The following is a 23,446-nucleotide window of genomic DNA, read 5'->3' on the forward strand; positions in this document are numbered from 1 at the left end:
TACCGGGTGCAGCCATGGCACTGCTTGGCACGCCATGCTGTGGCAAGCATCCCACATATAAAGTAGAGGAAGATGGGCATGGACGTTAGCTCAGGGCCAGTCTTCCTCAGCAAAAAGAGGAGGATTGGCAGCAGATGTGAGCTCAGGGCTAATCTTCCTCAAAAAAAAAAAATTGTTAGTTTTATGTTGTGTCAATTTCAGCTAAATTTTTTTTTTAAGTTGGCACAGACGTCTCATTTGCTGGTCTATCCCTCTCCACCTCAGCCAGAAAGGCTCTCCCCAGCGCAGTGGTCCCTCAGGTCCCCGCGGCTCACAGCCTGGCTGCAGCTGACGAGAAACACTGGGTAAAATGATCTATGAAAAGAAACACTAAGAATGTACATTTACATAAAGACTGAAATTTTATGCTACGGAAAATGCCTCCTTAACAAATGTAAAAACAAACGCAGGCAAAGCCTTCAGGGAAGACGGCAAGTCTGCATTACCACCACCGATATTAGAAAATGTCAGCCAGCAAACGACTTCCTCTGGGTTCCAAACTTTCAAACCACAAAGGCAGAGCTGCACGGAAACGTCTCAACAACACCTACCTATATTTCATACTTGAGACATTGCAGGCAGTGCACTGCTTTTTCAAGGGCTGATTCTCAATGCAAATAAAGTTATAATACTGGCAGTGTTCAGAACGTTAAGAACAGTAAATTCTTTCTTCTCGGTTACTTACTATGTAACTGACTCAGCACCCAAGTGTACAAGATGCTACATAATAACACAGAACACAGGGAACAGTGTTTCTTGCCTTTCAGTGAATATTTTAAGGACAAAATGGAAACAGTACATTAATTTCCAAGAAGTAGAAATATATCTACATTATGTATAACACTACATAAATACATCCACATCATGAACACTATAGTGATGATCTGAGGACAGACCACTCACCTTTCCCTTAGTGGAGACCAGCGAACTGGCTGGAAACAGACACCTAAGGAAGCTTTCTTCAAGATAAGAAATACCAACTCAAGCATGCACAATAGAAACAAGTTTTGGGGAGGATTCAAACTGTCTTCCCTTAAAAGCACTGTGACCAAACAACTCATAACTGGAAAGCTAAAGACTGCGCAGTATGAACAGGCAAGGTTGGTACCCCTTTGACTTGGGAGGAATTCCCGACACTTACTGGGTGTGTCCATCAGGCGCCATGTGGAGTTTTCGCATCCACCACTGAATACTCAATAACCCTATTCTTCCCGTTGTAAAGTCCAACCATGTATACTAAAGGAGGTACATTGCGAATTAACTGCAGCCACTCATCAGTAACAACCACTTAGAGGTGGTTTCATTCAAGCAAGACTTCTATGAGTCCCAACTGTATCCTCCCAAAAGGGGACTCTTAACATCCCTACATATATAATTTGATAATCAAGTGATCTATGCCTTCATCCAAGTCAATGAGAAAAACGTTTAACAAAACGGGACCAAAGACAAAGTATTTCACCTCGCCACTAACAAGCTCTTTGGAAGTTAGTGACTTATTCATTAATACTTTTGGAGAATAGGTGTTAAACTATCTAGGTATACAATTACATAAACCACACTTCTCAGCTCTTCAACAAAGTGTCGCAAGACTATCCACGCCTGTTGAAATCAAGACCCAGCATGGGTAAAGGAGCCTGCTGGCCCCGCTGTAAAGATTCTACACCGTGCTGCCCACGCGAAGCAACCAAGAGCCAGAAACGTCAAGACACAAGCTCAGTTCACACACCAGCTCAGTGGGTAAACTAAGACTAGACACCAGGTCTCGTGACAAACTCTGTTTTTTAAAAAATGAATGCATGGTATTATCTAACGGCACCATCTTTCCTTAGTTCCTCAGGCCTTAAGAAACTCAGAAGCAGTTCTTGACTCTTCTCTTCTCTCACACCCGATCAGTAAATCCAGTCAGCTCCAGCTTCAAAGTCAGTCCTCGATCTGACCATTCCCACCCCTCCACTGAACCTGCCCAAGCCACTGTCACCAACCCCCCCCCCCAGCAGGCAGACTGCCGCAGCCCCTCCCTGGTCTCCACGTGCCCCTTCCTGCCACTCTACAATCCATGCCCCATACAGTGGCCAGAGTGACACTGTTTGTTTGTTTTTTTTTCAGTTTTGAAACAATGAAATTGCAGGAAAGCACACTTCAAAGGACTTCTCTCCCCAAACCACCTGAGAGTTAGTTGCCAACCTGATGCCTAATCACCTTAGGATGCTAAAAACAAGGATGGTCTGGATAACTGCAATAAAGTCACCAAGATGACACAATTTAAGACCGATGGTTATGGTAATTTAATCCTCACACCTCGCGGCAGGCCACCTTATATGGTGGGGACAGCCCCGGCCCTGCCTCCCGTGCAGTCTGCTCTGCCCTGTCCTTCGGCTCCCCCACACCACGCCACCGTCAGAAAGATCCTGTGTCACCCTGCATGGGCGGACTCCTGCGACAGCTCCCCTCCCACTTGGGCCAGATGCCGCTCTGGGCCACAACAACTCCCACACCCTCTCCTCACACTGTCCCACCTAACGGCTTTAGGACTGACTCGTTCAGGAAGAAGGGTAAAGGGGAGTGACCACTTTTAAACGTACACAGATTATTTCACTCCTTTGCTCAAAATCCTCCAGTAGCTTGTTAATCTTTCTCTAAATAGAATCCAAATTCTCTTCCATGGTCCCCTAGGTGCTACAGAGCCGCCCCCTGCCTTTCTGCATCACTTGATCTAACCCACGCTTGCTGGTCTTTATTCTGATTTCAAACACAGTAAACTCTTCCTCACCCCGGGGCCTTTACATTTCGTGTTCCATCACCTCGAAAGCTCCCCACACCCCCAAATCCAGCAGGTCTCTGTTCTGGCATCATTTCCTTAGAGGCCTTCCGCAGTCCCTTCCCCATCCACCACCCCACCCCGACCCCTCCCCTTGCCTTCATTTTCGTTACAGCACTGATGACTACCAGGTATTATATCATAATACATATGTATGCATCACCCACAGGACAGAACAATTTCTTGTTTACTGCTCTATCCCCAAACCAGAACAGCACCCAGCAGCTAGCAGACACTGAATGTCTGCATGACGGCTGAATTCTCCAAGAACCCGTCTAATCAATCATAACGCCATCTTACACCTATATGACATAGTAAAGATGTGAGAAACGGCTGCATAATTTAAGATACTGATGCTGACACTGTATATGGTGCTTTACAGTATACTATTACTTGCAACAGTTCTGAGCAGTGTGTTGTTTACTTTCTCTTCTTCACAAACAGACAAGGCTCAGAAAAGTGCAACAATATGCCCAACGTTATGCCCAACGTTACACAGCCAGTAACTGACGAGATCACGACTGGAACGCGGGCCTTCTACGCACGCGAGCTCCTCTGCACGTGTGCCACCAGTCAGTCACCCTCAGAATCCCCAACATCCTCTCCTTTCATCTTCCAAAATTACCGGAATGTTCCAAAATTACTAGAGGTGCAGAAATACTGTAATTTTGAAGCCTACCTATAAATCTGTGTCTTACTGAAAGCATAATGCATGACCGACGACAGCTCCATCATACAAAGGCTCTGTTTTTAAAGAATTCAAGCAAATGACTCTCGATAACGGGCATTTTAGCACCATATTCCAGGAGTCAGCACACTACAGCCCACCACCTGTTTCTATTAAAACAAGGTGAGCTAAAAACAGTTTCTACATCTTTAAATAGTTGGGAGAAAAATCAAAAGAATACTATTTCATGAGACCTGAGAATGATTAGTAGTTCAAAGTTCAGTGTCCAGAAACACAGTCTGACTGAAACACCATCATGCTCACCGTTCAGATATTGTCCACAGCTGCTCTTGCACTGCAATGGTCAAGTAGCTGCGAGAGAGATGTGGCCTGAAAAGTTGAAAGTATTTACCGTCTGGTCCTTTACAGAAAAAGCTGGTCAACCACCACCATAATCTCCTGACTCTGTGCCTCTCTCCCACCCTCTGACCTCCAAGGGGCGTTCCTGGACCTTCTCCCTGCCACCGCACCCAATCTCGGCCCCTCCCTCTGCCTCCATCTGAGACGTGTACCTGTCTGCTACACATCTGATTCCCACCTGGGTTACAAGATGCTGGGGGGAGGCCACTTCTGCGTGTTCACACCGTATTCCTGGAGCCTGGCAGTGCCCAGTGATACTCGCTGGATGAATGAAAGAACACAAGGTACCAAATGCAGACGAGCTGATCTAAACAATCTCAAACTTACGAGAGTTTCTTCTAGAAGATACCCAAAAGAGAGTGCCAGACTTCCAACAGAGTCACACGAATGACTCTGTCCCTCAACTCATTCCAGTCACAAACCCCAACATCAGACAAAACAGATCAGGGCAGGAAACTGCGAAGTGGGCTGTAAATCAACCTGCAGCCCAGCAGTAAAAGGTTTTAACATCATCAACAACAACAACACACAGGAGAAACGAAGGGTCCGGGCTCAGATGTGAGTCTGCACAATACCAATCTATAGGATGGGCCACAGACCCCCGGTTTTAATCACCCCCGCTCCAAGAATTTTTTTCCCCCACAACGCCTGAATCTTTACATATTTCACCAAGTCACAACGCCTGTTAGTCACCTAATTTTTTCACTCACCTTACAAGAAATCGCTTTTTAAAATACAAAGGGATCTGAAAAGCTAAGAAAATAACAAAATCTCACGCATTAATGTGGACTAAAGCAGTTTTGATAGTGAGACAGAGAGAAAACAGAGAGCAGGAGTTTGAGGGAGATGGAGCCTGAGGCCCGCGGCAGACTCAGGTAAGGCTCTGAAGCAGGGGGCTCAGGGCAAACCAAGAGTGCCAGGAAACGGGCGAAAGGGCAGCAAGAGCGGAAAAGGTGCAGAAGGGAAGCGGGCGCCTTCCGATACTGACACCGTTCACCTCCCCCAGGCAGACAGGCAGCCTGCAGAAACAGGGGGTACGGGCTAGTCTCTGCTCTACGGCTTAAGAACTCTGTTAGAGTGCGGAAAGCTCTTCGCTTCAAAAGAACGACGAGGAACCAATGTAAAAGGATAACAGAACTAGACAATTACCATTTGCAACCTACAGTTGCAAAAGATAGATTCAGGCAAGAAACATCAAGAGACGTTAAAACCACTGCATAAATATAAGAATAGATATTCACACAGTCTCAAACTATCTTATTAATTCCAAAAGCAGAAAGAAACCTCTACAATCAAAAAACCGAGAAGACAGCATTTTAACCAAGTGATTATTACCATCAGCAATAATGATGCATCTGTGCATCTGCGATGCATGAGAAGGGTACAACATCACCCATGTTGCATTCCTGTCAAAAGTATTTAACCCGGGCTGGTCCCGTGGCCAAGTTCGCGCACTCTGCTTCAGTGGCCCAGGGTTTCACCAATTCGAATCCTGGGCACGGATGTGGCACCGCTCATAAAGCCATGCTGAGGCAGCATCCCACATGCCACAACTAGAAGGAACCACAACTAAAATATACAGAACTATGTACCAGGGGCCTTTGGGAGAAAAAGAAAAAATAAAATCTTTAAAAAAAAAAAAGTATTTAACCTGATTTTTTTTTCTTCTTCTTTTGGTGAGGAAGATTGGACCTGAGCTAACACCTATTGCTAATCTTCCTCTTTTTGCTTGAGGAAGAGTGGCCTCGAGCTAACATCTTGTGGCCATCTTCCTCTGCTTTGTATCTGGGATGCCACCACAGCATGGCTTGATGAGTGGTGTATGTCCATGCCCGGGATCCAAACCTGCAAACCCCAGGCCGCCAAAGTGGAGAGTGCTGAAATGAACCACTACACCACAGGGACAGCCCCAACCTGATTTTAATCATGACAAAACAATCAGGCAAATTGAAACTGAGAGACACATCTATAAAACAGCTGGGCTGGACTTACTAAAACTCTCATGACCACAAAAAAAAAAATTAGGGGGCCGGCCCCATGCCCGAGTGGTTAAGTTCGCGCGCTCTGACGCCCGGGGTTTCGCTGGCTCGGATCCTGGGCGCGAACACGGCACCGCTCATCAGGCCTGATGAGGTGGCATCCCACATGCCACAACTAGAAGGACCCACAACTAAAAAATACATACATACAACTATGTACTGGGGGGGACTCAGGGAGAAAAAAGCAGGAAAAAAAAAAGAGAAGATTGGCAACAGTTGTTAGCCCAGGTGCCAATCTTAAAAAAAATAGAAAAAAAAATGAGGGAACTGTTCTAGACCAGTGCTGCTTAATTCACAGTCACCAACAGTCCTCCAAATGTTACTGATCCATGACCACAAATCACAGAGTTCAGAAATTTTAACAGCAACTCAATAGTATAATTTAATTTTCAAAATGAGCCATATTTTTATGTCTTTATTTCTTCCATTTTGTTTTTCTAGTAATTTATTTTTATTATATTTTACCAATTACTGGTCCACAGCACAACGGAAATAAAAGAAAAGGCTAGTCGTTCACCAGAGAGAGTTTCAGAAGTAGGTACTATTCTATATTAGGGAGAACTGAGAGACGCGACAACTAAACGCAGTGTGTGATCCTGGATTTAAATTATATACGTACACAGAGATGTGCGTAATATACATATCTATGTATGTCTACCTCACTAGTGGGAAATTTAAACACGGACTACACATAGATGACACTCTTGTATCAATGTTAAATTTCCTGAGAGTTTTATCGCAGAAGAACTTCTCTGTTCCTAGGAGACAGGCTGAATTCCTCAGGGGTGAAGTTAACACGTCTGCAACACACTTTCAAACGGCTTAGCAAACAGTAAAGTCGTAGGATGGACAGGTGGGCCAGGGGGCGCAGGGGGATGGATCGAGAGAGAAAATGCAAACTGAGCGCCATTTAACTTAGAAATGCGAAACCTATCCAAGCACAAAAACGACAACACTAGGAATTTAGAAATTAAATGGAATACCAAGCAGAAACCACACAGAATATTTTCTATAACTCACATGTGTGTGACAAAAATGAAATAATTTAAATGGTAGTTATTATATATTCATGCTGCCAGGTTTTCAGAATATATTAGTTTAAAACTAGATTTTTCTAGTTTAAACAAAGACATTAATCAAGGCACTAAAACAGTATTTCCACAGACAGATATAAATTTTAAATCCTTAGTAACTCCAAATAACAGTAAGAAACAACTCAATACACAATAAACGTAGTTTAAAATAAATGGGTATTACACAATTACTTTGGATCATACCTCGTACTATATTCTATAACAAATTTCAGATGTGTCAGAGTTTACATAAACAATAACCCATAAAAACAAAATCTTGATCCTAAAAGTATACCCTTGTTTTGGAGAAGAGGAAAATTCATTCCTAAAGAAAGAAGAGACAAGAGGGATGAACAGAAAAAAGTAAAATGAGCTCTGACACGTAAACCTTAAGTCTTCAAAGTTCACTCATTCAATGATTTACTAACTGCATACAACATTCGAGCGCTCTCGTAGGCCCTGCATTTTCAGAGGCTTGAAGAGCACACACAGCCCCGGGCCTCGGGGAGCTGAAGTCTGGAAGGGAACCGAGCAGAGGGCACAAAAAGCAACGGAAAGTTCTGGTAAGACCACAGACTGGGAGGCACTGTAGAGGGGACGTCATGAAGGATTCTCTACGGCACAACATCGAAGCTGATGCCAGAATGAAGAGCAAGAAACCAAAGGAAAATAGCAGCTCACAGGCCAGAGGCAGACAACAGTCCACGGCCACAGAGAGCACGCAAGGGAAACAAGGCTGTTATTCTGAAGGAACGAGAAAAACGAGTTCCTGCACAATACACCTCGACACAGGAAAACAGACAGCCAGGTGCATTTATCCGCCTAACGAAACCAGATAAATACGAAGGCAGCAGTTGGCGGGGAGGAGGAAAGAGGCGCAAACACAGGCTCAACAGAACTGTACGCTGGTTTGCTCTAAAGACAGTCTATAAACAAGAGGAACCACAACACCGCTCATACCGCGAGACTCAACACAGACTTCTAGTCCCAAAAATTTACTCTTCCTCCCCCAAAACCAACCGTACAAGAGATACCCACATTTTTATTTTATAAATATAAAATATATTTTATAAATATAAAACAAAACAGATATTTATAAAATAAAAAATAAGAAACCACCAAAAGCCCAAAATTGTGAACTACATAAATTGTGATAATGTATTAAATTTACATTAGAGGGGCTGGCCCCATGGCCGAGTGGTTAAGTTCGCGCTCTGGTTCAGCGGCCCAGGGTTTCACCGGTTCGGATCCTGGGCACAGACATGGCACTGCTCGTCAGGCCATGCTGAGGCGGCGTCCCACATGCCACAACTAGAAGGACCCACAACTAAAATATGCAACTATGTACCGGGGGGCTTTGGGGAGAAGAAGAAAAAATAAGATCTTTAAAAAAACACCATTAAAAAAAAACTTACATTAGAAATACTACTTGAGTGTAGAAGACACACAAAAATGTTTACTATGTCAAGTATTAAATAGCGACATCTAATTTGTACATATGAACAAATCCAAAATGTATATAGGCCTTTGAAATTTTCAAATTTGAAGTGACAATTAACACTGTGTAATCAGTGACCGCTCTGCTCAGGATTATTTATGTTCCATTTTGTCTTTTTTAATTCAAAACATACAGAAAAGAACAAAATATTATAACAAACGCTCTTATTCTCACTCTTCCAAATTAACAACTACTAATACTGCAAAAAAGCAGCTAAATTAACGCTGAAAACAAACTCTGAGTCCTCATCTCTCCTGCTGCGCAGGGGCAGCACTTTCTGGAGTAACCCGACAGCGCATTTTCACAGAGTTTCACGAGACAGAGCAAGAGAGGGAAGAGAACACACACACACAACCATCAACAACATGTGGGGCTGGAAAACTTCTACAAACGATACTACACTTTTGTATCATTTATCAAACTTTCTGATGCAATACTGTATAGTTGATATAAATACCAATGGATCAAACGCATTTATAAGAGTACAACATATGAATATACCCCCACTGTGATAAACAGTGATTGTTCCCAATTTTTTCTATGACACACTGCTACAAAGTTTCTGGGTTTTTTTTTTTAACTGTAATCTTATTTTTATTAAGTTAAATAACACTACCTATTAATCAGATGATTATTGAACTTCTAATAAACCAAGGCAAAAATTAATTCCCCAAATCATGATTATTTGTACCCACCAGGCAATAAACCAAATAACTGTTATCACTCAGTTTTTAAATACAACTACAAATTAACCATCTATCTATCAAAAGTCAATCACAGCTTTAACATGAACTATGCATTATCATATAAAAATAAAATCTATTCCAAATTTTCAAATTAAAAAAGACATAAACTAAGGATACAAGCACAAAATGTTTACTTATGGGGAAAAAAATCAAATATACCTTGTTTATGACTTACACTATTTTCCCTGAAATTTTCTTTAAAATAAATTCAGATATTGATTTGTTGCCACCTACTGGTTAAATTCATATTTGAATAATGTCATTTCACATCAAATATTCACCACAGTTAATGTAAAATACAGTCAAAAATATCAGTAATTCTCTTCATGAAATTTTACTAAACTACTCTGATGGATTCAGCCTTGGAGAAGTTTTAAAGCTATATCATGAGTTAATAATATCTTGACTTTTAACAATATCCTCACATAAAATTTTCATTAGCGAGTTGGGACTGTTTTAAAACTAAAATACCACTATAATTTGTGAGAAGTATAAAATCTTTATGTAATTAAAATACTTTCAGAATGTCATTCTTTTTTTCTTCACAACTCTAAAGTTGATATGCACCGGTTTTCCAGAAAACTAGAGTCACAGAACTTAAGATATTGCCATCTTTTTACACTTTTGTTAGAATCAGCACCAAAAAAAAGGTCCACATATTACATTTGTTTATTTTGCATTTTAAATATCTTTTACTCTAAAGCAGTCCCTCCTCTCTCCCTTTTTTTCTTTTTTTTTTAGCCCTGAGCTAACATCCGCCAATTTTCCTCTTTTTGCTGAGGAAGACTGGCCCTGAGCTAACATCCGTGCCCATCTCCCTCTAGTTTATATGTGGGACGCCTGCCACAGCATGGCTTGATAAGCGTTGTGTAGGTCCACACCTGGGATCCAAACCAGTGAACCCTGGGCCTCTGAAGGAGAACGTGCAAACTTAACCACTGCGCCACCGGGCCAGCCCCTCCCCCTCCTTCTTTGTTTTTTTACATGACCATTGGTTGAAGAAAATTAGTCAGCTGTCTGGCTGCACTGCTTTTAAAAACCATTCTTTCAGTTACCCAGGTTTAAAAAGCATAACAAACAAACATAACACATGGACTTATTTTTGGGTCCCAGTTCTCACAAATCAACTGCAAAAAGTAATCATGAGGGGCCAGCCCGGTGGCGCAGTGGTTAAGTGCACACGTTCCGCTTCGGCTGACCAGGGTTTGCCAGATCAGATCCCAGGTGCGGACATGGCATGGCTTGTCAAGCCACGCTGTGGCAGGTGTCCCACATATAAAGCAGAGGAACATGGGCATGGATGTTAGCTCAGGGCCAGTCTTCCTCAGCAAAAAGAGGAGGATTGGCAGTAGTTAGCTCAGGGCTAACCTTCCTCAAAAGAAAAAAGTAGTCGTGAAAACGTGAATACAGACTTTAGAATTTTGTCAGTTTTATTAGATATGATAATACATTGTGATTATGTAAGAAAATGTCCAAATCTTTTAGTGATTGCTGTGGACTGAACTGTGTCCCCCCAAATTCATATATTGAAGCCCAGACCCCAGTGTGACGGTGACTGGAGATGGGGCTTTGAAAGACAATTAGATCTAGCTGAGGTCAGGAGGGTAGGGCCCTCACAATGGGATTAGCGCCCTCACAAGAAGAGAGGTCAGAAGACTAATCTCTCATTCTCCAGGAAAGACTCAGCAGGAAGGAGGCCACCCAGCCTGCAAGCCAGGAGGAGGCTCCCCCTGACAGGCTGACCATGCTGGCACCCTGCTCTCAGACTGCTAGCCTTCAGCACTGGGAGAAAACAAACTTCTGTCCTTTAAGCCGCTCACTCTATGGCATTTTGTGATGGCAGCCTGAGCTAAGACAGCGGTGCACCCAGAAGTATGCAGGGGTGAAATGCCACGTATCTGCTTTAAAAAAATAGATACAGGGCCTGCCCCATAGTCTGGTGGTCAAGTTCGGCACACTCTGCTTCGGCAGCCTGGGTTCAGTTCCCAGGCACAGACCTACACCACTTGTTAGCAGCCATGCTGTGGCTGCAACTCACAGACAAAATAGAGGAAGATGGCACAGATGTTAGCTCATGGCAAATCTTCCTTTGCAAAAAAAAAAAAAAGATACAAGGAATGGAGGAAAATTTTTAATAATTATTATAGTTAAGTGACAGATCTCTGAGATTTAATATGCTATTACTTCAATTTCTAAGTTTCAAATTTCTCAATTAAAAAAACTTTAAAACAGAATTTAAGAAAATACTTTTTGGGTCCGGCTCCGTGACCGAGTGGTTAAGTTCGCACGCTATGCTGCGGCGGCCCAGGGTTTGGATCCTGGGCGCGGACATGGCACCGCTAGTCAGGCCACGCTGAGGCAGCGTCCCACATCCCACAACTAGAAGGATGCGCAACTAAGATATACAACTGTGTACAGGGGGTATTTGGGGAGATAAAGCAGAAAAAAAACCGACTGGCAACAGTTGTTAGCCCAGGGGCCAGTCTTTGAAAGAAAAAAAAAGGAAGATTGGCAACAGTTGTTAGCCCAAGTGCCAATCTTAGGGGAAAAAAAAAAAAAGAAAATACTTTTCAAGGTAATTCCTATAATCAAAACCTGAAAATAAAATGTTTTATTTTAAGATAAACAAAGCACTAATCTGAAATTATTACGAGGCCAAAACAAAAGGTTACTTGAAACTTCATTTTTGAAATAAACTTGGTAAAAACTGTTACAAGATTTATTAAATAATCTGTCTCACTTAAGAGTCTCAAGCTAAAAGCAGTAACCTTAAAGACTCATATTCTAATTAAGTAACTTGCCCAAATTATTTATCTGCTTAAATGTCCTCAATTACAAAAGAGAAATTATCTTGGATCCTATTTAAATAGGGTGTTTTTTATTATTATATATCCAATAGGTTACTGCTGAAATATTTTTCAATTATTGATTCTTTTCTGTTTGAAACAGTTCACTTTCTTTAACTCTTCTTGATTATAATAATTTTCAAGAGTCCTGGATTTTGCAAGTAGAGTATATCATCTGAAAATAAAAAGCTTTGCCTCTTTCTATTGTGCGTGTTTTGTTTTTTTTAGGTCCAAGGGCACTGACACTTCTAGAACAACACTAAGCTTATCATGGCAACAGCGTAAGTTGTGAGCTGAACTAGCCACTTTTTTCACAGAATACCATTTTTACTTGAAAGAACAGATACACAAACCATGCTTATTCAGACTTGGTTATATAGCAGACGTTTTCTATAAAATGAATGAAGCAAGCCTACCAATTAAAGAAAAAGAGATGAAAGTCTGTGTTGCCAATGATGAAATCCAAGTTTTCAAGGAGTATTAGAATTTTGTGCAGCTTCTATCTGCCACCATAAGCACAGCAGGTCTTAATACCTGGAGATGACTTTTTTTCCTTCTTCTCCCCAAAGCCCCCCAGTACATAGTTGTATATTCTAGTTGTGGGTCCTTCTAGTTGTGCTATGTGGGATGCTGCCTCAGCGTGGCCTGATGAGCAGTGCCATGTCGGCACCCAGGATCCGGACCTGTGAACCAAAGTGGAGCTCACGACCTTAACCACTCGGCCACAGGGCTGGCCCTGGAGACTTTTCTGATGAGACATTAGTGAGTGTTATTTTGAGTACTGTATAATGACGTGCCAACATTTGGAAGACCTGCATAACTCAGTAAGCCATTATTTTCCAAATGACCAATGCATGATGTTACAAAATGATGTATGGGGGAAAAAGTCATTTAGAATTCAAGAAAATCAATAGATTTTAATGTAACAGAGTACGAAAAGTTCCATCAAGATGGGTCCAGAGTCCACAATACAACCTTTCTTCTAACAATTTTCCTTCTAACACTTGCCAAGTTTTAGTGTAGTAATAAAGAATATCTATAATTCTCTGAAAATGCTCTTTTCTAACCACATATCTGCTTAAGGCTACATTTTCTTGATATACTTCAACTCAAACAATATATCACAATGGGGTGAATAAAGAAGCAAATATGAGAACCCAACTGTCTTCTGTTAAGTCAGACACCAGAGAGATTTGCAAAAAGGTAAAATAATGCCACTTTTCTCTTCTGTTTTGGAAAAGTTATTTTCCATTAAAAAAAAATAGGCTACTTATGGGACCATTTTTAAATAATAATAAACTTACTTATAAATAATTTTTAACTGAAGTTTAATTTCTAACACAGTAAGTACTGACAGGTATAACCCACATAAACAAAAGCTCTTTGGGAGCCCTCCATAATTTTTAAGTGTAAAGGGGTCCTGAGACCAAAGTGTTTGAGAATTGCGGTTACACAAGGTGAAAAGGGAGTAAGAAGATTTCAAACACAGGCGACAACGTATAGAGAGCACTTTTATCATAACTTCACTGAAAACGGTCCACGTACCCCCAGCAACCCCAACCCACCCGACGACATTCTTCCACAACCTGATTCGTGGCTACGAATCCGCTATAAACTATGAAGGAAACGGCCACGAAGGTGCTGATTAAACATCCGGCGGCTTCCTGTGATTAAAGGACATGCCTTTTTCATCACAACTTTCAGCAGCTCAGGGGTTTTCACTGAGATCACCAGGTGATCTTTGGCTTTCCAGACAGCCGTGACCAACCAAAGAGCAAAGCACAACCATCCCCTCTGAGAAACATACGACAGATGGTATTTTCAGACATCGTGTTACACTCTCGATGCTAATTTCCTCATCACAAAACAAATCAAAAGACAAACCAAACTAAAAAAATTAAAGCTTGGTGTTAATTAAAGAATTTCTGGGGGATGTTAAAAAATACTAATAAACATTTACACTGTGAACAGAAACAATGTGTAAAGGCAGTTACACCTAAAAGAACAAAGTTAAAACTGTGCGATATATTGAGGTCAGCCCCGTGGCCTAGTGGCTGAGTTCAGGGTGCTCCACTTTGGCAGCCTGGGTTCAGCTCCCAGGTGTGGACCTACGCCACTCATCAGCGGCCATACTGTGGCTGTGACCCATGTACAAAATAGAGGAAGACTGGCACAGATGTTAGCTCAGGGCGAATCTCCCTTAAGAAAAAAAAGACAACAACTGTACTATATAATCTTAACAGACTAAATACTAACACTTTATTTATTTATTTTGGTGAGGAAGATTGGCCCCAAGCTAACATCTCTTGTGAATCTTCCTCTTTTTGTTGAGGAAGATTGTTCCTGAGCTAACATCTGTGCCAGTCTTCCTATATTTTGCACGTGGGACGCCACCAGGGCATGGCTTGATGAGCGGTATATAGGTCCCTGCCCAGGATCTGAACCTGCAAACCCCAGGCCACCGAAGTGGAGCATGCAAACTTAACCACTGCACCACTGGGCCGGCCATAAATGTTAACACTTTATATACCTGTTTCCTAATAATGACAGAGCTCCTTCCTAAAATGGAAGCTTTAAATCTACCTTTTTCAGCAAGATCCTTTAAGCACAGTAATTTACTTCTAATCTAAATAAAGTAGTCAATGAAGCCTGACAAATGGCTTCTGCTTTAATTTCCTGAGAAACGTTAAATGCCACTGAAAAGGATGCCCTGGAAGCTGGCACTGGCCATCTGCCTATTTTAATTAACAGGCGGAGTCTTTGATTGAGCTACCAGCTTCTTCCTAACTTCACCCACTTTCCAAGAGTGCAAGTCCTCACCCATCGCTCGTCCTAAAACTCATCAGGCAATCACAACAAGACTAGCCAGGTCCTAATGAATCTTCTTCTAAACATGCAGAAAGGCTACCTGCAGCCGAGACGAGAGAAAAACGACCCAGTCAAATGTCAACAACAAACGTCAGTCTTCATCAGCACCTCTCAGGGGAACCACGGGCTTCTGTGACGTCCACACAGTATTCAGGCTGAAGACAGAAATGCTTACCCTACAACTAAACGGACCAAAACTCTTCTAGCCCAAGAGCGAATAACCGTTTTTTAAAAACGGGAAATGTGAGGTTTTGCAGAATGTGAACCATTTCCCACTCTCTGGCTTATTAGTGTTAGAATTACTTCAGTGTGTCAGAGAAGCCCACAGCATCCAATACACACACATGAAGACCCCCTCAAAAGGGACGGCCGCTGTCAAGTGCGATTGTTTGTATACCAGATTTATACTCACATTAGCCCTCCACTGGAAAGAAAAAGACATGATCAGAATATAAGGTTAAAACCAGACAAAATAATTCATATGAAAAGTACGTACTTACATACCAGTTTTCAAAACAATTCTGGGCCCTTGGCACATTTGGAAGAATGGTTAAACATCAGTTTGTTACACCCGACTCCACTCAGAACAAAAGAGAAGGGGAGTCGTTACAAACTGACGGGGAGGGGCGGCCCCGTGGCGCAGCAGTTAAGTTTGCACATTCCACTTTGGTGGCCCGGGGTTCACTGGTTTGGATCCCGGGTGCGGACATGGCAGCGCTTGGCAAGCCATGCTGTGGTAGGCGTCCCACATATAAAGTAGAGGAAGATGGGCATGGATGTTAGCTCAGGGCCAGTCTTCCTCAGCAAAAAGAGGAGGATTGGCAGCAGATGTTAGCTCAGGGCTAATCTTCCTCAAAAAAAAAAAAGAGAGAAACAAAGTGATGGTGAGCTCACAGGTCAAAGGCAAGGCTACCGATGCACGGGCAGAAAGGTTAGGAGGCAGGCACCCGGGTAACTTCAGCGGCCTCATCTGGACCTGTTCCTGGAGGACAGACCTCCAGTTATCAGGCACAGGATTCAGATTCCAGGCAGGAAACCCCAGGTTTAAACTAATCAGGTGCCTGCCTCTCAGCGAGGGGAGGACAGGGGACACTCTCCAGCCCACCAGCATTTCCACCACCACTCCCAAACAGGACTGCAGGATTCCGCAAAATGAAATCAGGACGCTCCTTTCAAAAGATGACAAAGTCAATGATTAACAGGAAAGAAATACACATGCCTACCAGGCAAGGCGAAGCTACTGTGTTGTTGAAACACATTTAATTTTTGTAACCAATACTCTGGAAATCCACCACCTTTGACAGTAAAACCACGCTAGGAGGAAGTGACACAAAAAAAGTGGCCGACAGTGCAGTTCCTTAAGAGCACTCTAGCTCTTCATGTCTTGCTGGTTGCCACGCAGGGGTGTAATCAGATACACTTTCTCAAACGAGGGTAAAGACAGTGCAACCACATCCAATTATTCTTTATCAGACTTTCCCGGGACTCTAATAAGACATAATGATGTGATGTCCTTCCACAGGCTACCCTTCCTGAGCTCATGCTCAGAGTAAACAGTATAACTTAAGGTGCCAAAACAACGTGCAGAACGGACGACACGGCACGGCTCGAGTCCAGCGTGCCACGGACAAGTGCTCTCAGCTCTGTCCACACACGTCGAGTTAACCCTCACAGCCATCTGCTGACGCACCAGCAATGGTTCTCACTCAGGGCTGATCCTGACACCCCTCTCCCCGATGCCCACGGACATCTGGCAACATCTGGAGACACTTTTCACTGTCAGGCTGAGCAGCTGCGACAGACATCCACAGCCCAGGTCGAGAAATTCCGTCCACGTTCTCCACTTTACCAACAACAGGAGTTCAGGGAGACTGAGTGATTTTTACCCAACCCACACCACACAAGAAGTGGCAAAGCTGCGATTTAAACCCGGGTCTAATTCCAGAATCCACAATCGTGAGCATCACCTACGTAAGCTACAATTATAATAAAGTAAAGAACGGAAACTAAAAAATTTATACCACTAATACTAGCATCAAAAATATTAAAAACTTAGGGATAAATCTGACAAAAGATGTCCAAGACCTATAGATTCAATGCAATCCCAATCAAAATAAGCACTTTTTGGTAGAAACTGACAAGCTGACGCTAAAATTCAGAGAAATATGAAGGAACTAGAATAACAAAAAGATAACTTTGAAAAATAACAAATTTGCAGGACTTATACCACCTGACTTCAAGAGTTATTATTAAAGCTACAGTAGTAAGACAGTGTGGCATCAGGACAAAGAGATCAACAGAATAGAGTCGAGTCCAGAAATAGAACATACATATATGGTCAATTAATTTTCAACAAAGGTGCAAAAGCAATTCAGTGGAAAAAGAATGCTGTTTTCTATGAAAAGTGCTGGAAAAATTGGATACCCATTTGTAAGAAAAAAAAGAACTCTGATCCACAAAGTTCATTTATATGTTTCAAGCACAAAAAATTAGCTCAAAATGGAAGAAGAGCTAAAACTACAAAACATCTAGAAGAAAACATAAGAAGACTATCTTTGTGAGACTGGATTAGGCAAAGATTGCTTAGAATCAATACCAAACGCAGGCGCATAAAAGAAAATTTTGGTAAACTAGACTTCATCAAAATTAAGAACCTCTGTTCTTCAAAAGATTAAGAAAATGAAAAGACAAGCTGTACACACGTGTATGGTGACAGATAAAAACCAGACTATTGGTGGTGAGCACAATGCAGTCTATACAGAAACCGAAACATAATAATGTACACCTGAAATTTACACAATGTTAAAAGCCAACATGATCTCAATAAAAATTTTAAAAAGACAAGCCACAGAATGGAACAAACAAAATCTGTACATCACGTAACTGATAAAGGACTTGTACCCAGAATATATAAAAGAACTCTCAGAGAAAGTCAAGTACCAAATTACCTCAGTCATTAGTAGAAGATAAAAACAACAACAAATACACACAGAGACAGAGATTGGACTGGTGGTTACCAGAGGGGAAGGGGAGGCAGGAGGCGAAAGGCATGAGTAGGCACGTGTGTGTGGGGATGGATGGTAATTCGTCTTTGGTTGATGAACATGATGTAATCTAGACAGGAATCAAAACATAATGATGCATACCTGAAATTTATACAATGTTATAAACCAACATTACCACAATGAAAAAAAAGAATTAAAAAAAATAACTCAAAGCTCAACAATAAATAACCCAATTTTTTTTTTTAATTGTTAAAAAGATTTAAACAGACACTTCACCAAAGAAAATCTAGGGACAGGAAATAAGCACATGGAAAGATGCTCAACGTCATCAGTCACCAGAAAATACACATTAAAACCAGGAGATACCACCACACACCTATGATAATGTCAAAATATTAAAAAGGACCGGCCATGCCAAGTGTGGGCAGGGACGTGGAAGAAATGGAACTCTTAAACACAGCTGGTAGGAAGAAAAGACGGCAGAGCCGCTCTGGGAAACATCTGGCATTTCTTACAGTCAAAGATACACCATCTTCAGTGTATCTCTGCCGTGGATAAAGACATGATCCAGTCATCCCACGTCTGTTTACCCAAGAGAAAAGAAAGCCTAAGTCCATACGAAGACCCACCCACAAACGTTCACACAGCTTCTTTACAAAAGCCAAAACTAGAAATAAATGTCCATCAGCAACAAATATAAACCAACTGTGACATACCCATACCCAGCAATAAAAAGGAATGGAATACTGATACACTCAACAAGACGGATAAATCTCAAAACAATTATGCTGAGTGAAAAGAAGCCAGACACAACAAAGTATGAGCTGTACAGCTCCATTTATCTAAGTTTTAGAAAAGACAAACATCCACACGATAGAAGACGTGGTTGTCTCATAGCCTGGGAAGGGGACGGGGAGGGACAGGACAGAAGAGTTACAAAGTGGCAGAAAAAAACTTTTGGGGGTAATGGATACGTCTATGATCAACATTGTGGTGATGGTTTCACAGGTATATTCATACACCAAAAACCCATCAAATGTGTGCAGTTAGTTTACTGCACGTCAATTATACCTCATAAAGTTGGTAAAAATCCAAAACCAAACAATGTATGCAAATGGTCTAGAAGGAAACAGACAAAAATGGAAATAGTACTAGGAAAGCGGGTTCATTTTCAACAACTTCATTTCTTTTTTTTTTTTCAAATACCAACTAAAGAAAATGTGTATCATTTATTTTATATCTCATGCAATTCCAACAGGGTTTGCAGTAGCATACAATAAAAGTAGAATAATAAAACCATTAAACAAGACAGGGAAACTGTAACCAATGAGAACTTGAGAACAAGATTTTAGGAGATAATTGCAAAAATTAAAAGAAAGTAACCTGTAAAATTCACTCCTTTCCTGAAGTAAAGCTAATTTTAATTTTGTTCATCAAAATATCAGGTAATATCACTTTGCATTTTCTAAAACTTAACATGACTTACTTTGTATTCCCTCATTTTTCATCCCCTTTATCCCATGTGTCAGGAGTTTTATTTCCATTTTCAAATTCTTTCTTTTCCTTCCGCTACTGTCCCAAGTGTGAAGTCTCAATTCAAGCCGTTTGTGGAACGAGGCTGAATAAATGCGCATTAATTGCTCTAAGCCCCGTAGCTCCCCTCAACACCTCCAATTTCTCCCCACTCCCATGCATTCTGAACAATTCTTTTGGAAGTGGCTTTCCCGGGGTCACTCTCCTGAGAAAGAACCTTAAAATAGTGCTCTTCTAACAAAAGCTGAAGCTCAGACAGACATCCAGACCTTCCACAGCGTGCCGTCGCCCCAGCCACGCTGGTACCCACCTACCGTCAGCCGCCAGCACCCCGTGCATCTGGACTCAGGATGCCCAGGGCTGCAGCCGAGGCAGTTTCAGCCCGGATGAATCGTACACACGCTGAGACCTGAAAACCGGCTGGTCTAGGAAAGGGCCTCTGACAGCACCCACTCGGCCCAGCTCCCTGGGCTCCTCTCCCAAGACCTTCCCACAGACATGAAATGTGAGACACATCAACTTGGGAACCATCGTGTCCTCTCCTGACTCCACGCCTCTCTACACGTTCACCCTTCTCTCCCTGGAACATCAGACACCCGCCTAGGCCTGTCGTTCTCCTCCAACACCGCCCCCACAGCCCCCAGCTATCGATTTGACCCGGACGTGGACAAGCGATAAGCTTCAAATAAACAAGGATGGGGGAGGGATAAGGAAACGGAAGGCACGGAAGCACAGAACGGGAAAAGAGAAGAGAAGAGACATGCCAAGAAGAGGCAAGGGAATAAATCGCTGGGCTGGGGCCCAAGCACAAACGACAGTTCAAAAATGTGTAACCAGTCAGCCCAGCTAAGGGGCCCGCAAACAGCTTCTCCAAGCCCAAACCTGCTCTCCGGGCCCTGAGGGCTCACAGCAAAAGGCTGCGTGACGCAGGAAGAGAGCGAGGCCGGTGGGCAGGGGCCGCCAGAGGCCCGGGAGGCCAGCGGTGTCGCAGAGCAGCGCGTGCCAAACCGCAAACGTGCGCACATTCAGAAGGTTAGGATGAACGTGATTATTTTAGCAGTACCTGAGTCTTAAAAATGGGAGAAAGTGAAGGCCAGAAAACCTGGGAAAATTTCTGCGCTGAGTTGTCAAGTTCTCTGGCAGAACTTAGGTTCTTTGAGGAAAGAAGCTTAATCATCTTTCATTTCATACGCACATGTGTTGACTCACCGTAACGAGCGCATTTCCATTTTATCGCTTCATGTTTCAATACCCTACTTAATTAGGTTATCAAGCCTGGGTTATGAGTCTCCTGTTATTCTGAGCTTACAATGTCACATCCTCCTATTTTTCAGTAACATTCTCACCAGACGTTGGCAAACTTTTTCTGCAAAGAGCCAGATAGTAAATATTTTCGGCTTTGTAAGCAATATGGTCTCTGTTGCAGCACAAAAATGCACAGACAATATGTAAACAAATGAATGCGACTCTGCTTCAATAAATATTTATGGCTGCTCAAATCTGAATTTCATATAACTTTCACATGTCACAAAATATTCTTTTGCATTTTTTTCAGTCATTTAAAAATGTAAAGCTCATCTTCCCTCGCAGGCCATACGAACACAGGTGGCCGGCTGTACTGGCCAGCCAGCCATACTGTGCAGACCCCCGCTCCACCCCCGAACTTACAGGTCCAACTGCACAGCCCTTCCATCATCCCATATTTCCACAGCACCACAATTAACTTTATTTGCAAGTCTTTCTTGCTTAGCCCCAACTGCGTGATGGCCTCTGGGTAATGAACAATTAAGCTTTCTTTTGACTTAAACCCATTCAGTTTCACCCACATTCACAGCTTTAAAAAGAAAAAACAAAAAAACTTGCTTATCTAGTTTCTGATTTAAAACACTGAAGGAAGGAAAAGGGGATTTTAAGTAATTGTGTAAACGGAACAAAGAACAATGACAACTCTTATATTAAGGTCAAGTGTTTTAAAAAGAGTCCATTATGATGAATCTCAACTCTTTGTCCTAATTTCTCTCCCACAGACTCAAACACTGAAAGCTAAACCTTAGCTTTGGAGTTTGCTAATGAGATAGTCTAAACTCATTCTCACGTTTTAAAGAAATGCATAACATCAGACTAAAGAAATGAATAATATGACCAAGTATATTCCAAGAAATGACAAATTATTATAAAGGAGGCACATTTTATTACGTAGCAACTAGAAGTTACAATAGAGAACAAGGTAAAAGCTGAAACACCGTATCTTTTGAAAGATGAAAACTTTTCTCAAATTCATTCCTAAATTTTCATTTTATGCATGAAGAAATCAATGTGTTTAGAATACAAAATTGGGCAAGAAACAAGTGTCCGAAACAGACTTGGAGTGTGACCACACAGCCTAGGTTCCACTGATATTGACTGGATATCTGCTCTGTCTAATATCACAGCCACTAAGCCACATGCGACTACTTAAATTTAAATTAACTAACATTAAATCAAATTAAAATTTCAGATCCTCAGTTGTACTGGTCACACGTCAAGTGCTCAAAGGTTGGCCCGTGGCTACCACACTGGAGAGCACAGACACCGAACATGTCCATCATCACACTGTGCGCTGTGCGACAGCACTGGGTCAGACATGTTATGTATTTCCCTGTCTCTGCTCACTGAGCAAACAATGAAACTTAACTTCTTCCTTTCTTCAAAAGGAGAATGTAAAATATTTACCATATGCTTCCAGGGGAGCGCAATCTAACAGTCTCTCTATAAAAGTATTTACTGTATTAAAAGCTGAAAGAAACTTCTTTCTAGCTTGACTCAAGACAGCAAAATCATCACCTTGAATGCTTTTAACAGGGTTTTAAAATTTTCACAACATTCAGGAAATGAATATTTCATCATCAATAACTATTTCTACCTTCTGATTAGCTTTACTGTGCTCCTTTAACATTCTCCACTGCGACCTTCCATTGTCCTGGAGAGTGTTCTGAATTCTGACCTCACCGACCCTCCTTCAAGTGGAAACCAGCTCCCACTTGTCGCCTCTGCCCTGTGCCTGGCCCATAGAAGGCACTCAAACAGCAGGTGCATGAAAAAGGTGAGCGATCTCTAAGTCTCTCCAGGACTGTCACAAAGAACGGCAGAGCCAGAGTCCCAGTCACAACGACAGGCGTTAACAGAGCTTCAAGTCTCAGCAGCTCCTTATTTTTTATGGTAAGTTGTTGACTGCAGGAATTAAAATGCACCACACATTTGTGCTTACAAGTTTTCTGGTTCCCTAAAAATCAAGGACATATTAAAAAGTGAGAAGTCTACGGGGAAAAAAAGTACTGCACACGGCCTCAGAATTATAAAATTAATGTGCAATTTTCTGTCACTTAGTTTCATAAGTCACTTAGTTTCATGGCTTTTAAATAAATATGTATAAATATAATGGACGATTATTCAGACTTACAAAAGAAGATAATCCTGTCACACGCTACAAAATGGATGACTCCTGAGGACACTATGCTAAGCGAAATAAGCCTGTCACAAAAAGACAGTGCTGCACGAGCCCATTTATACAAGGGATCCAAAGCCGTCCAACTCGGACACACAGGCACAGGTGGCGGGCAGAGCAAGGGGCGACGGGAGCCGCTGTTTCACGGGTACAGAGTTTTGGTTTTGTGAGATGAAAAGCTTCTGGCCTTGAGTTACACAACGACGTGCACACAGCTAACGTCACTGTCCTGTACACTGAAAACAGTTAAGATGGTAAATTTAGCTGTTTCTTACTACAATTAAAACAAGAATAGGTATAAATTATTTCTTATAGATGACAGGCTCTAAAACAAACCTGACATAAATTTTTCTAAAGAGAACTTAAAACTGGCGTGTGCTAAATTATTTACAATGATCTCCAAAGAAGTA

The 23,446-nt window shown here is 42.0% G+C and overlaps 1 protein-coding gene across 38 annotated transcripts in view; it reads right to left on the bottom strand.

Moving 5' to 3' along the window:
• SRPK2 (SRSF protein kinase 2) overlaps window positions 1-23,446 on the bottom strand; it is a 228,849-nt gene that overhangs the window by 176,740 nt on the left and 28,663 nt on the right. The window contains exon 1 of one of the 38 annotated variants that reach the window (XM_070265408.1): window positions 4,655-5,023. The exons of 36 other annotated variants lie outside the window; for them this stretch is intronic. Coding sequence is in view for 1 of the 2 variants with exons in the window: in XM_070265373.1 (XP_070121474.1) it covers window positions 3,849-4,111 (263 nt within the window). In the remaining variant the exon portion in view is untranslated. Of the gene's footprint in view, window positions 1-3,848; window positions 4,127-4,654; window positions 5,024-23,446 lie in introns of those variants that run through there. One more of the 38 variants, XM_070265373.1, reaches the window with a different exon arrangement.

Source organism: Equus caballus, chromosome 4 (assembly GCF_041296265.1).
Source record: "Equus caballus isolate H_3958 breed thoroughbred chromosome 4, TB-T2T, whole genome shotgun sequence".
In the NCBI taxonomy this organism is placed as follows: Eukaryota; Metazoa; Chordata; class Mammalia; order Perissodactyla; family Equidae; genus Equus; species Equus caballus.